The following is a 12,300-nucleotide window of genomic DNA, read 5'->3' as shown; positions in this document are numbered from 1 at the left end:
GGGGCTGGGTCTCTGCACCCTGTAAGGGTCAGACAGGCAGCAGTCTCTGGGCCCCTGCACACAGCTGACCTGGCCACTGGTGTTGCCCAGGGCCGGCCCCCACTGTGCACACAGGCAGCCCCCAGGCCTCCCTGGCAGGCAAGGGGCACCCAGAAGCCTTTCCCCGCCTGTGGCCACAGGCTCCTGAGCAGAGGGAAACAGGTGTAACCCCTCAACCTCCGGCCTGCTTGGGCTCCATGGGGTGAAGCTCCAGATCCAAGCCCTGGCTTGACACGGGGGGTCTTCGTGTGCCCCCCAGCACAGGCCCACGTCACCACTGCTACAAAGATAGCCCTGGTACGTGTTCTGATGCCCACAGAGCCATCACACCCACACAGCCGGGGCTGTCAGTGTCAGCTCATAGTGGTGGGGGAGGGGGCTTCATGTGGGAGGGGTGCTGTGTCTGCCCGGGGCCCCACTATAGGCTGGCATCTCTCTGGAGAGCTGTTTTCCTCACACGTCTGTCTGATGTATGGATGTCTGGGCTCGGCCTGTGTGTGTACCTGCCTAGGGGGTTGTGTGGGCCTCTTTATCTCCAGGGGCTGCCCCAAAACTCTTGGGTGCAAGCCTGCACGACTGGGCGCCGTGACCCTCCTGGCCTCTTTATTCTGCCCTAGGTAAGCCCAGGAGGGTCTGTGCACTGTCCCGCCTGCACGCATCGTGGTCAGCATGGGGCCGCCTCTCTCCCTGGGCCCCACTCTCTCCAGCGTCGCTCAGCACCTATCCCAGTGCCCCTTGTCTGCGGCTCCCCCTTCCTCTCCCTGGCGAGGCTCCGTCCACCCCTTCTCTCCTTGGCAGCATCTCCACGAATCTCCATGCCTCCGTCTCTGCACAGGCCTTGGGGGCCCCTCCCCCGGTGCCCTCTCACTCTGGGCCGTCTCTGCCTCCTGTCTCCCCCTGTCCTCGTCCCAGCCCCTTCCCTGTGCTCCTCGGCCACCACAGCTGTCACTCTGCTGAAGCCGGGGCTGTGCAGCCCCACTGCGTCCTGGAGGCCTGGAGCAGGGCCTGGCACCCCGAGGGCGCGCTCTCCTCACTTCTGGCTCTCCCTGCCCTCTCACCGCCTCCCCACTCCCCGAGACACTGGGCTTCCTCTTTCCCTGGTGTCCCCGCTGCTTCTCTCTCCCTGTCGAGCTCTCCCGATCTGCACACCGGCCCTTGACTGCTCCTTAGAGACCTTGGTTCTGTCCTTGGGAACAGCACCTGCCTCCTTGCCAAAATGCTTCCTGTGCTACTGCCGAGTTTGCGCTCCTGTTGCAAGTCCCTCCCCATTTCCGCCTGTCCTTCGCTTCTGAGCTCATCCTGTCCTCAGTCGCTTCAGACTCTCCTGCCTCTCCCCTCCCTCTTCTCTTCGCACCCCAAACTACCCACTGGCCTTGCCACCGGCCTCGCACCTCCTCCAGGCCCCCGCCCGGCCAGTACCTCGGTTCTGAGCCACGCCTCCGCTCTGGCCCCGCCCCCAGAAGCCTCGCCTTCCCGCGGCCCCGCCCCGCAGCAGGAAGCCTGTCCGCTTAGCCCACCCCGCTGCAGGCGGCGCTCGGTCCGAGTCCACCCGCCCGGTCCAGGAGCCCGCGCCGCCTACCTACCTGCCGGGTACCGCTCGTTGACCGGCCAGCTGTCCACCTGCAGGGTGGCATTGCCGCCGCTTCGAGTGAAGCGCACCACGTGGTATTTCCCGTCGCTCACGATGGCGTTGGGCTCGTCAATGGTAATGTCGTCCGTGCCCACGTTAAAGATCACCCCCACGGTGCCCTGGTCCTGGGGACGGGGGTACAGGTCAGCCACGGGGAGGCAACAGCTATTCAGTCATTCCTGGAACAACGCCTGTGTCCCACAGCGTCACCCCGGCTTTCCAGGTCTCATCTGCACACGGTGGGTGGGCTCGTCCCGCCCCCACGTGCAGGCCAGAGAGTGGGGGCTCAGAGGCTGGGCACAGCCACCGCGGGGTGTGGAGCTGGGCCCAGGGCCCTTTCCACCAACCGCACCTGTCTCTGGCCTTTTGGTTTGTCTGGAATATCCACACATGTTTACGGGGCACCTGTGCTGAGCAAGGGCCACTGAGCCCAGATAGAGGCAATGGGAGCCAGGCAGAGGGGCACAGAGCCCCCTCAGGGAAGTCCCCAGAGGCCAGCCTCCCCCAGGCCCGAGCCTCCAGCCTTCCCTCCCCTGCATGGCCGGCACTGGGCACCCTCACGGGCCCCAAGTAGGTCAGGCTGTGCACACGGGGGTGGCCCCTCTGCAGCCATGGGGGCGGAGGTGGGGTCCTGGACTGTTTTGTGTTTGGGGGTGATGGCACGGGAAGAGATAAGGAACAAGACTTAAGGAGAGGGGTGCATGGGGTGTCCCAGTGTGGGATGGGGAGGGACAGGAAGAAGACAGACAGAGCAAGGTCTGCAAGGAGAGGGAGAGCCTGGGTGAGCGCCAGGACTCGAGCCCGTGGGGCACTCTGCAGAAGCTGCCCAGGGTCCAGGCCAGGCAGAGTTTTGTCCACGACGCTGGAGTGAGAGGCAGAACTTGGCCAAACCCCCCAAATACCCCAAGGCCCGCAGGGGCTGCCTGCTCCTGCACTTGTCACCGCTCAGCAGCCCCCAAGGAAGCTCATGGTGCCCCTTCATCAAGGAGGGAACTGGATCGCACACTCCCTGGGCCCCAGCCCATCACAGAAACACTGCTCTCCTGGCGCCTTCCAGAAGGACTGCCCCAGCCCAGCCTGGTCAGGAGGAACCACTGGCTGCCACCTCCTGCACAGAACAGAGCCCAGAGGCTTGGTGGCACTGGAGGTGCGGGCAGGGGGGGCTCACCTACCAGCCAAGGCTTAGGGGTTGCCAGGGAGAATGGGGGGGTGCAGGCTGAGCAGCTGTGACGCATGCTGGGGGCCACGCCCTATCACTCTGTACTTGGGAGGTCCAGCTGTCCACCTCCTAGCACCTGGGACAGCCACACACACCTCTGCAGGCACACACATCCATGCAAGTGCACACACACACACACACACACGGCCTCTCACGTATGTGCAGTGCACAGGGAAACTGAGGCCAGGCTTGCCTGGAGGAGTATTAGCAAGCCCGTCCTACCCACCACCCACAGACTGACAACATCCCCAGGGAGACGGCTCGTCACTGCTCCCCACACACACGCGAGAGAACAGCCGAGCCTTCTCGTTACTATTGTTAGTAATAATATCACCCAGAATAGCATCAGCCCCATGGGTGCCTCTGAAGGTTTCTTCCCGGCAAGGCTCTGCCCGGGGCAGGGATCTCGGTCAAGGGGGCCGTGCGGTCTGGAAGGCGGGCCGGCAGAGGGCCGGCTGTGCTGGCCGTGGGGGCCGTGGGGGCCGGGAGGCGGGACACCTGGGTTTCCTAGGTGGCAGCCAAGCTTGGAGCGGTGCACTCCGGGGGAGAGGCAGCTCCCCAGAGCCGCTCCCGATGTGAAGTCAGTTGTCACTTCTGTTAAAGTCATTAATTCCTAATTCCCCAATTACCTCATTAGGCGGCGGTGGGGAGAACGCGGCCGCTCCTACAGCAAATAATTATGGGAGTCAAAATTAATTTGGCAAAGTGGAGCGACGCTTTATTAGAAACGTCAAATTGCTTTTCTCTTATTTTGCTGCCGCCTCCCCGCTCTCTGAGAGCTGCTAATGACGCTGTGGTGAGAGCTGATGTGTCACCAGAGGAAGCGGGACTTGGGGGCTGCCCCTAAGAGGACCCAGCCCGCCTGCTGCCCTCAAAGCTGGCCTCTCCCATGCCTCCCCACCCTAGAGCCAGGCTTTGCCCCCTCCCCGCCACCCCCACCCAACAGCACCCAACAGGTACTTCTAACTGCACAGCCCTGAACCAGGCGAGGCCTGTGAACAATTGAGGGGAGGGTCAAGGGGCCCCCGACCCCCTGCCCTTTCTCCCCATGTCACAGCCCAGAGGCCAGCCGCTGTGGGTTTGGCCGTTCACAGAGGACCACGACACTCACACGGCGGGCTTCCCACAGGCAGGCCAGCAGCCCGGGAGGACAGGCCCTAAGTGCTTCCTTCAGACCTGGGCCACAGGCCAGGCCTCTTCTGAGCCCACCTCCCCTCCCTCCCACACACACACAAGAGAACCGAGGCTCGAGAGCGGCAGGTGCACAGAGAGACAGCAAGGAAGTGGCAGAACTGGGACTCCAACCCAAAGCCACGCATGGCTTCACCGGCATAGGGAGGGAGAGACAGAGGCCTCACCGGCAGACAAGGACACGGGGACGCACAGTCACACAGACAGGGGACCAGCCACAGCAAGCAGCGCTCCACGGGGACATGCAGACGCACAGCCACCCACTCAGAGAGCACGAGACCCAGCCGCTCCCCACCAGCCACGGCCCTGATGCACAGGCACCTTGCACCCAGCCCCACGCGGTCACCCAAATCCAGGTGTCTCCCAGGCCGCCAGGCACAGCTGTAGACACCGTCTGTTCCAGTCACACACGGCTCAGACCGTGCTGGCCTCGCTCAGCCTCTCTCCTGCTACCATCTTGCCCCTCTGCCCCTTCTGCATGGCCTCTAGTGGCCCACGCCCGTCAGCAGCTGCTTCCGCCCCAGCTCTGCTCTGCCCACAGGACACCTCCCTTCCTTCTGGCCGGGGCTCCTGGGATGCTGACAAGTGGCTGGGGGGGAGGGGCCGGCAGCCACGTTCCCAAGCAGACAGGGAAGGGTTGGCTCCCACTCTACAGCCCTCTGCCCTGGCTTCCTCTCCTGTCCCAACCCTGCCCTTCACCAAGCCCAGGGCCCACAACACAGGTCTTCCCAGCACACAGAGCCTGACCAGCCTGTTCCACTCTCACAGCTCAGGGGGCCTGGACAGGGCCAGCATGTGGGACTCAGACAGGGACACGAGGCAGCTGTAAGGCCCATCGATGGAGATGGAGACTGAGGCAGGAGAACTTGAGACGTGGGGAGAGGGCAGGCAAAAGGCCAAGACCAGGGATGAAACAGATCAAGGCCAGAGGTCACAGGGGAGAGTGTGGGGCAGGACTGGGGGTGGGGCTCAGGCCAGGGAAGAACAGGGGCGGCCTGCAGACGAGAACGAGGCAGGACGAACAACTGTGTGGTAAAGAGCTGTGGACACGGGGCTGGCGCTGTGGCGTAGCAGGTAGAGCCGCCGCCTGCAGTGCTGGCATCCCATATGGGTGCCGGTTTGAGTCCCGGCTACTCCTCTTCCCATCCAGCTCTCTGCTATGGCCTGGGGAAGCAGTGGAAGATGGCCCAGGTCCTTGGGCCCCTGCACCCACATGGGAGACCCAGAGGAAGCTCCTGGCTCCTGGCTTCGGATCAGCATGGCTCTGGCCATTGCGGCCAATTGAGGAGTGAACCAGCGGATAGAAGACCTCTCTCTCTCTGCCTCTCCTCTCTGTGTGTAATTCTGACTTTCAAATAAATTAATTAATCTTTATAAAAAAGAGCTGTGCACATGAGGGAGATGCAGAGGGGGGCACTGGGAAGAACAGGGGTGCAGGAGGGGAGCAGGCAGTGGGGGGCTAAGTTAACGGAGGGTGTGTGTGTGCCTGGGCAGAGCCAGGTGGCACCTGAGGCAGGAAAACGATGTGGGGTGGGCTGGAGGGATGCGTGTCAGAGAGGCATGAGCGCAGCCAGAGAGGCCGCAGGGGAGGCTGGGTAAGGAGTCTGCTGGGGGGCGGGGGGCAGCATTCACAACAGAGGTCAGGGCAGGACAGCGGCAGGGGCAGGATCCGGGGACAAGGCGAAGAAGCGGGGATGGCAGCAGGAAGGCAGGGGAAGGGACCAGGAAGAGGGGCTGCCCTAGGTGGCCTCTGCGTGAGCAGGCAGCAGCCCGGGACAATCACAAATGTGGGGACGTCTCTGAAGGCCGCAGGAGAACAGCCTGGAAGGCCCCCGGGGCCCCTGACATGTTTGGGGTCGCAGACACGGGTGTCTTGGAGAGCGAGGAGCTGGTGCTGTTTGCACGGGCTGGCGTGGCTCTGGGAGCTCGCTGAGTAACCGGGAGGGGTCGGCTCTCAGAAGCAGAACTTGCAGGAAGCTCCAGGGGTGGGGGAACAGAGCTTGTGAGCACCCCCACTGAGGGGGTGCCCCCCGTGCAGTGAGAGACGCAGCAGCTCTGGGGTGGGGAAGGCAGGGGCTCGTAGGGCCGGGGCCCCGGGTCCTTACAATGTGCAGCTGCAGGTAGTCCCCCAGGCCGGAGGCGCTGTCCACCCGCACCAGCACGGCGCTTCGCTGGTGGGTGCTGAAGCCCACGGCCAGGCGGTCCATCCTCGTGCTGGGTCTGTCATTGGGGGGCCACGTGTAGGTGATGAGTGCTCCCCCCTTCCCGAAGATGTATGTGGTCCCAGCTGCAGAGAGAAGGAAAGGAGAGAGAGACGGCGTCAGGAGGGCCAGCCCGGTGGGATTGCCGGGCTGCGACACCAGGCGGCAGGTACAGGGCCTCCTGCTGCGACGCCCGCAGCAGCCCCCCGCCCTGCAGCCCCAGGGAACAGTTGGCAGGCGGGTCCCCGGGCGAGAGCCCGTGCACACGCACAGACAGATGTAGCTGCCTCATCTAGAATTCTAGCTTTAATTACAGCCAAACCGAGAGGTAACAGAGAGAGTGACAGAGACAGAGAGCACGCGCGCCCAGAGAGAGGCTGCAAAGAGGCAGGGAAGACGAGTGCGCCCTGGGAAGGAGGGGGCCTGGTCCTGACCAGCGTGATTCCCCAGGCTGGCAGAGGTGGCAGATTCAAGGCGTGTGCTTCCTTGGTGCCAGAGCTGAGCAAGCACGAAAGCCAAAAAAAAAAAAAAAAAAAGAAAAAAAAGAAAAAGAAAACACAGCCCCGGGCGATGGCGGGAAGATGAGCAGGGCTGTGGGCAGCTCTGAGTCATGGCCCATCACTGGTACCTCGCCAGCATCACCCCCACCCCAGCCCCTTCCCAAGCCCCTGGGAACGCTCCCAGTTTTCCCAAGACTCCCTGCCTCTACCCCCAGCAGGGGCTGTGTGGCTCCCAAAGCAGAGGGGTCCCGAACCCTGTCTGAAAAGGAAGCACGGGGAAGAGGGGCAGCAGAGGAGTGAGGAGGCAGAGACATACGGACGGAGAAAGCCAGAGAGGGGAGTAGGTGAGAGAGCTGGGAGAGTGGGAGCCCTCCCCCACCCACCCTCTCTCCCCTTCTCCCTCTCCTCCTCGCCATCCGCCATCCGGCTGCCGGGGGCGGGTGTGAGGTCCCTAACGATCTCAGCCCCAAAATAAACCCCATTAGTCGCCATGTTCCCTCCTGCGGCTGACTGAGCTCCCTGGGGGTGGGGGGGGTGGGGGCTGGTCACCCAGTTTCCAGGAAGGGAGCCTTGTCTGTCTGGGAGGCTGGAGGACCAGGGCGCTGGGGCCTGCAGACAGGGGAAGGGAGGACAACCTTGCACCCTTTAGAACATAAATGGAGCAGATGAGATTCAAAAAATACTTAATTAAATAATTAGCCCCTAACAACTCCGCTCCAAGCACTCTGGAGGGAGAGGGGTCTAAGGAAAGACCTATCTGGAGATGGGGGTGAGTGGGGAGGGAGGTGGATGGGGTCGAGGGCAAAGGCCTGGAGTAGGTTGGAAAGGAAGTCTGGGCCTGGGGCTGGGAGAGCAGTGGGAGTCCTGGGATGGGGTCCGAGAGCCTGGGGGCAAGGCCGTTCAGCCAATATGGCAGCCTCGCAGTAAACAAGAAGCTGGGTCCCCTCAGGCACCTCAAGGCCTCTCGTCTCCAGAGCCTCCTTGTGGTTGGGACATCAGGGGCAAAGGGGCTCTATCCTGGGTCACCCCGGGCCCCCGAAGGCGTCGAGGGCCTCCCGGTTTCTTGGCGGGAAGCACCATCTGCAGGCCCATGGAGGAGCTGGGGAGAAGAGAATGCTGGGACCTGGGTCTGGAGAGCCAGTGAGGCCAGCAGGAGCCATGCATCCCCTCAGAAGTCCCCGGAACATGTGTCTCCACGCCCTCCACCAGATGACACATGACCCCTGGGGCAGGGCAGGCGGGAGAGAGCCATCTGGCATCTGGTCAACTGACATCTCACCTCTGCCTGTGCCCAGGAAGGGACCCCCCGCTCCTTCCAGACCCAAATGTCCCCTCTGCCTGGGGGTCTTGGAGGCACAGCCGTGAGGGGGTGCCCTCAGATGGGCCCCAAGTTTAGGATGGAGAGGTGGCTGGAGGCGGGGTACACAGTGAACCCCACGCCTACCCCAGGCAGGACACCTGTCTGGAAAGGGCAGGGCCTGTAGTCTCCACTCCCAACGCCGCAGCACTCCAGCAAATCGGCTGTTTCCATGGCAACCGTAATACCCAGGGTCCTTCCTCCTCTCTGTACTCACAAGCTGCACGTCTGAATTGGGATGGGGTGGGGGAGCGGAGACGCTGACCCTCCTCCACTCACCCTCCCAAGCCCGGGCTGCAGCCTCTTCACCCGGGGCTGCAGGGCCTCCCCAGCACAGGAGGCCTCACTGGGCTCCTACGTCCCCTCAGACCAAGGAAGGAAAGAAGCCGCTTCCACCCGCAGCTGGACTCCGAGCCCCCAGGTCCGGGGGAGAGGAGGCCCTTCCCCGGGCTTTCCCACCGCCGATCCCGCCAGCTCGACACCATGGACAGAGCCCGCCCGCGCCCGGAGCGCTGGAGGAGCAGGCGGGCCTCGCCCCCATAGGGCTGGGAGGCGGGCGGGATCAGAGGCGCGCGCCCACCGCCCAAGCCCCAGGACGCCAGCCACGTCCCCAGTGACGCACACCCACCCCACACCCACACACCGGCGACGCCGCTGCCAGCTGCACACAAAGACCCAGCGTGGAGAGGCGGACCCCCGACAGGCGACGCCGCAGCCGCAGCCGGAAACATGGCGGTGAGCGCACAAAGACAGGCCGTGGCAGGCGCCGCCAGGGCAGGGCTGGCCCCGCGCGCGGGACGGGGAGCACGCGTCCCCGCCCCCGAGGCCCACGCAGCCTGCCTCGCCCACCCCCTCCCCAGCCTCCTGGCTCCCTGGTCCGGGCCTCCCCAGGGATTGATTGCCCGGCGGAGGTCTGGCACCGCAGCCAGTTTATTAAGGCCCGAGGGTGTTTATAACGGGGAGAGGGGGACTTCTCGGGAAAAGAGGTAAAGGATGAATGGTTTATTGGGTGGAGGTGGCACTGATCACCCTGGGGAGACGTTTCTCTCCCCAGCACCTCGGCTCCTGCCCTGGGTGCCCCGGGAAGGGCTGGGCAGAGGAGGCGGGGCTTCCCCCAGGCCCCTCCCCCATACCCCTACCCCCAACCCCTGCTCCCGGGGCGCATCCCGCTTCTCCCCCTGGCAGGAAAGGCAGGGGCCAGCCTCTGAGCCACCCGGAGCCCGGGATGTGTGCCCCATGTGGGCTGACAGGCTCCAGAAAAGGAGGTGCGGAGCAACTACCTTTTACCTCCCCAGGACAACGCTGGTGAGCTGGAGACCTGCACCCTCAAAGCCCAGGACCAGGGAGCCTCCGCCAGCCTCAAGATGCCGCAGGCCCAGGGTTGGCACCTTCTGCCCACACCCAGCTCCTCAGTGCCTTCCAGACTCGAAATTCACTGACCCAGTAAAACACTCTAGAGATCAAGAACCTTCCATACAGCCCCCCACACCTGTATTCAAAACAAACAGCCATGAACCATGGTTAGCTAACCCAGACTCAAACAGCAAAATCAACCCAGGCAGGTTAAAAAAAAAATGGCAGCGACACTGGGGCTTTAGTCGTGTGGAGACCCTCCTGGCTGTGTCCCCACGGCACCAGAAACCTTGCGGAAGACCTGGAACGGCGAGAAAAAACAGCCTGCATCGTGTTGGCTTCTGGGCAAGCCAGATCTTTCCACATGGATCTCCACCACCGCAGGGGGAGAGTGCCACAGACCCACGCCCCTGCACTCAGCTCTCTTTTGGTCCAGAACCCAAGGACATAGCCCCTCCATTTTTAAAACCATTCTTGGCCATCAACCAAGCAGTCCAGAATCCAAGTTCTCAGGCTCATAACACCAGGATCATAATAAATGCCGTCTTCCTTGCCTGGCTGGTGTGATAAATCCGAAACTCCTGGGAGCTACTGACTTAGAACTCAGCCGGGGTTGAACCCTCCTTTCCTGGCTCCTGAGGGTGCCAGAAATGAAGACTGGGGACTGCGAGGTCCTCAAGGACCTTGAAACCAGAACCTGGGGGCCAAGGACCACCAGAGTGTCACCCTCAGTCCACTTCTGGGACCCAGAGGTGCTGCTCCTCCCGCGCCCAGAGTGACATGACTGCAGAGGTGTCGGTGGGATCTGGGGAGTGGGTAGGGACGTTCTGCGACAGGAAGGGCTGGGAGGGGTGGAGGGGCACTGAGAGGAGTGAAGGGGGGCGGGGAGCAGAGACAGCCCAAGGAGACCTCAAAAGGAGGAGTGGAGACGCAGGTGCAGAAAGAGGCCCCCTCAACGGGGGTGCTCAGGGGGGAGCCTGGCCTGTCCCTCTGGCCAAGCACAGGTCCTGAGAGGAGCCGGGCCTCTGGCCAGCCCCACTGTTGAGGTGGGCAGCGCTGAGGGGTCAGCCGTGACAGGCGGCCTCCGCCCCATGCTGCCTTCCTTGGCCCTCTTTCCCTCCTGCCTTCACTGGCTCCCTGCCCCACCTTGGGCCACCAGCCATCGCTGTGCTTCCTGAGACGCTGGGCAGCCCCTGGCCCTTTCTCCTTCGCCAGCACAGGAGTGGCCGGCTTGGAGGCAGTCTCAGCACCCAGGTCCCACAGGCTCCCGTGCCCTCCTCCCCCGGCGCGGTGACTCTCTGCGCCCCTTGGTGTCAGAGGCCAGGACAAAACCCCTCTGGAAGATCCGGGTCCGTAAGACACTGAAGCATCCAGAAAAGCCTTGGTCTGGGTTCTTTCCCTTCGCCCGGCTCTTGCGCCTTCACTGGGCCTTCCTGGGGTGCCCCGGCTCCTGGCCCTTCTTCCAGCCTGCCCAGATCCCTGGGGGCCAGCTCTTCTCTGCTTTGCCATCCTTTTCCGCTCCTCTCCCACCCCTCCAAACCTCACCTCACTATCCGGGAGGACCATGCCTATCTGTGTGCCTTGGGAAGCAAGCCAGGGCCTCCTGGGAGGCGGAGGGCAAGGAAAGGGGGCAGGAAGGTGCAGAGGGCCAGGCAGCGCCTGGGAGGGTCAGCACAACCACGTCAGGGTGCGGTGGGAGTGTGGGGACGAGAACAGATGTGGGGAGGAGGGTGGGTGGGGTAGAGGGTAGACGAGGGAACCTGTGTTGGGGGAAGAAAGAGGAAGGGGTGAGGGAAGAGTTTGAGGGACTGCTCCTGGGGGACTGGATGGAAAGGAGGTAGAGGCATGGAAAAAAGGAGACACAGAGCGAGGAGGAAAGGGAAGAAGCCCACAAAGGAGCTGGGAGATTGGAGCACGGGGTTGGGAAGCCACGATGACGGAGGCAGAGTGGTGATGGGGAGGCGGGGAGGGGCAGAAACGCAGGTGGAGGGGGCACAGGCAGGAAATGGTGGAGATGTGAGGTGGACGGCGATGGAAGAACAAAAGCAGAGTTAAAAAAAAATGGGAGGCAATGGACAGGTAGACACGGAAAGTGCAGGGGGTACCGGGCCAGGAAGGGACAGACGGACAGGAACGGGAGGCCACATGGCCACAGCGTGAGACCTGAGGCCAGTGCCGTGGTGACATGGGAGCCTGCGTGCCCCGATGGGAGGGGAGGGGTTCAGAGACACGGAAGGTGAGGGTGCAGGGCCTGGATGTGGTGGGCTGGAGGTGCAGAGATGGGTGCTGATGGAGGCTGGGACGGGGCCAAAGACAAAATGGAGGAGGTGCGGGGCCGGGGGGTGAGGAGGTGCACCCCACAGGAGGCGAGAGGGGCACAGAGGTGGAGGTGATGGGGCAGCCTGGGAAAGTCAGGCGCAGGGCAGGGAGGGTAGGCTAAGTGGGGGGCAGCAGAGTCTCTGGATGGGAGGTGCGGGGACCCTGAGAGGAGAGGCGAGAGGCACCAGCGTGGAATGCAACACACGTGAGGCGGGACAGACTAGGGAGGGAAGGGGAGGGCAGGGCAAGGAAGGTGGGGGCCCAGGGCGGGGAGGCAGCGCGCGGAGAGTCTTTGGGGTCTGAGCGATAAAGTAGTGAGGGGACAGAGTGCTGGAGTGAGAAGCGACAGAAGTCAGAAATGGAAGGCCAGGGGTCCGAGGCAGAAGGTTCTGAGGGCCCAGACACGGGGCTGGTGAGGGCCCTGGGAACTCACACGGGAAGCCCCGCGGGTACAGCGGTCGGGGTGCAGGTGGCTGAGATGAGCAGGTGTA

At 63.4% G+C, this 12,300-nt stretch overlaps 2 protein-coding genes across 30 annotated transcripts in view; one reads left to right on the top strand and one right to left on the bottom strand.

Moving 5' to 3' along the window:
• The window catches only part of NRXN2 (neurexin 2), a 110,077-nt gene that overhangs the window by 20,270 nt on the left and 77,507 nt on the right, over positions 1 to 12,300 (bottom strand). For all 28 annotated transcript variants that reach the window (XM_070068859.1, XM_070068909.1, XM_070068894.1 and 25 more), the window contains 2 exons: positions 6,185 to 6,366; positions 1,623 to 1,794 (listed from right to left, as the gene is read on the bottom strand). In XM_070068859.1, the coding sequence (XP_069924960.1) occupies positions 1,623 to 1,794; positions 6,185 to 6,366 (354 nt within the window). The remainder of the gene's footprint in view (positions 1 to 1,622; positions 1,795 to 6,184; positions 6,367 to 12,300) is intronic.
• LOC138848588 (uncharacterized) lies at positions 8,349 to 10,072 on the top strand. Of its 2 annotated transcripts, none has more exons than XM_070068967.1 (2): positions 8,349 to 8,872; positions 9,433 to 10,072. In XM_070068967.1, the coding sequence occupies exons 1-2, from the start codon at positions 8,376 to 8,378 to the stop codon at positions 10,055 to 10,057; spliced, it is 1,122 nt and encodes a 373-aa protein (XP_069925068.1). In that variant the 5' UTR covers positions 8,349 to 8,375; the 3' UTR covers positions 10,058 to 10,072. The 2 variants fall into 2 exon arrangements, 1 of the variants encoding a protein (XP_069925068.1); XR_011386533.1 differs by lacking the exon at positions 8,349 to 8,872 and adding an exon at positions 8,894 to 9,123 and having other exon boundaries at positions 9,433 to 10,043.

The sequence above is a fragment of the Oryctolagus cuniculus genome, chromosome 1 (assembly GCF_964237555.1).
Source record: "Oryctolagus cuniculus chromosome 1, mOryCun1.1, whole genome shotgun sequence".
NCBI classification, from domain to species: Eukaryota; Metazoa; Chordata; class Mammalia; order Lagomorpha; family Leporidae; genus Oryctolagus; species Oryctolagus cuniculus.
The sequence above is the reverse complement of the archived record's forward strand: the minus strand, read 5'-3'. Positions and strand labels throughout refer to the sequence as shown.

What these genes read in the sequence shown, in the direction of transcription:
- LOC138848588 (XM_070068967.1), top strand. Translation starts at nt 8,376, where the DNA reads ATGGGGTGGGGGAGCGGAGACGCTGACCCTCCTCCACTCACCCTCCCA. An exon ending in CCGCAGCCGGAAACATGGCG is followed by an intron (nt 8,873 to 9,432) that starts GTGAGCGCACAA and finishes TTACCTCCCCAG; the next exon opens with GACAACGCTGGTGAGCTGGA.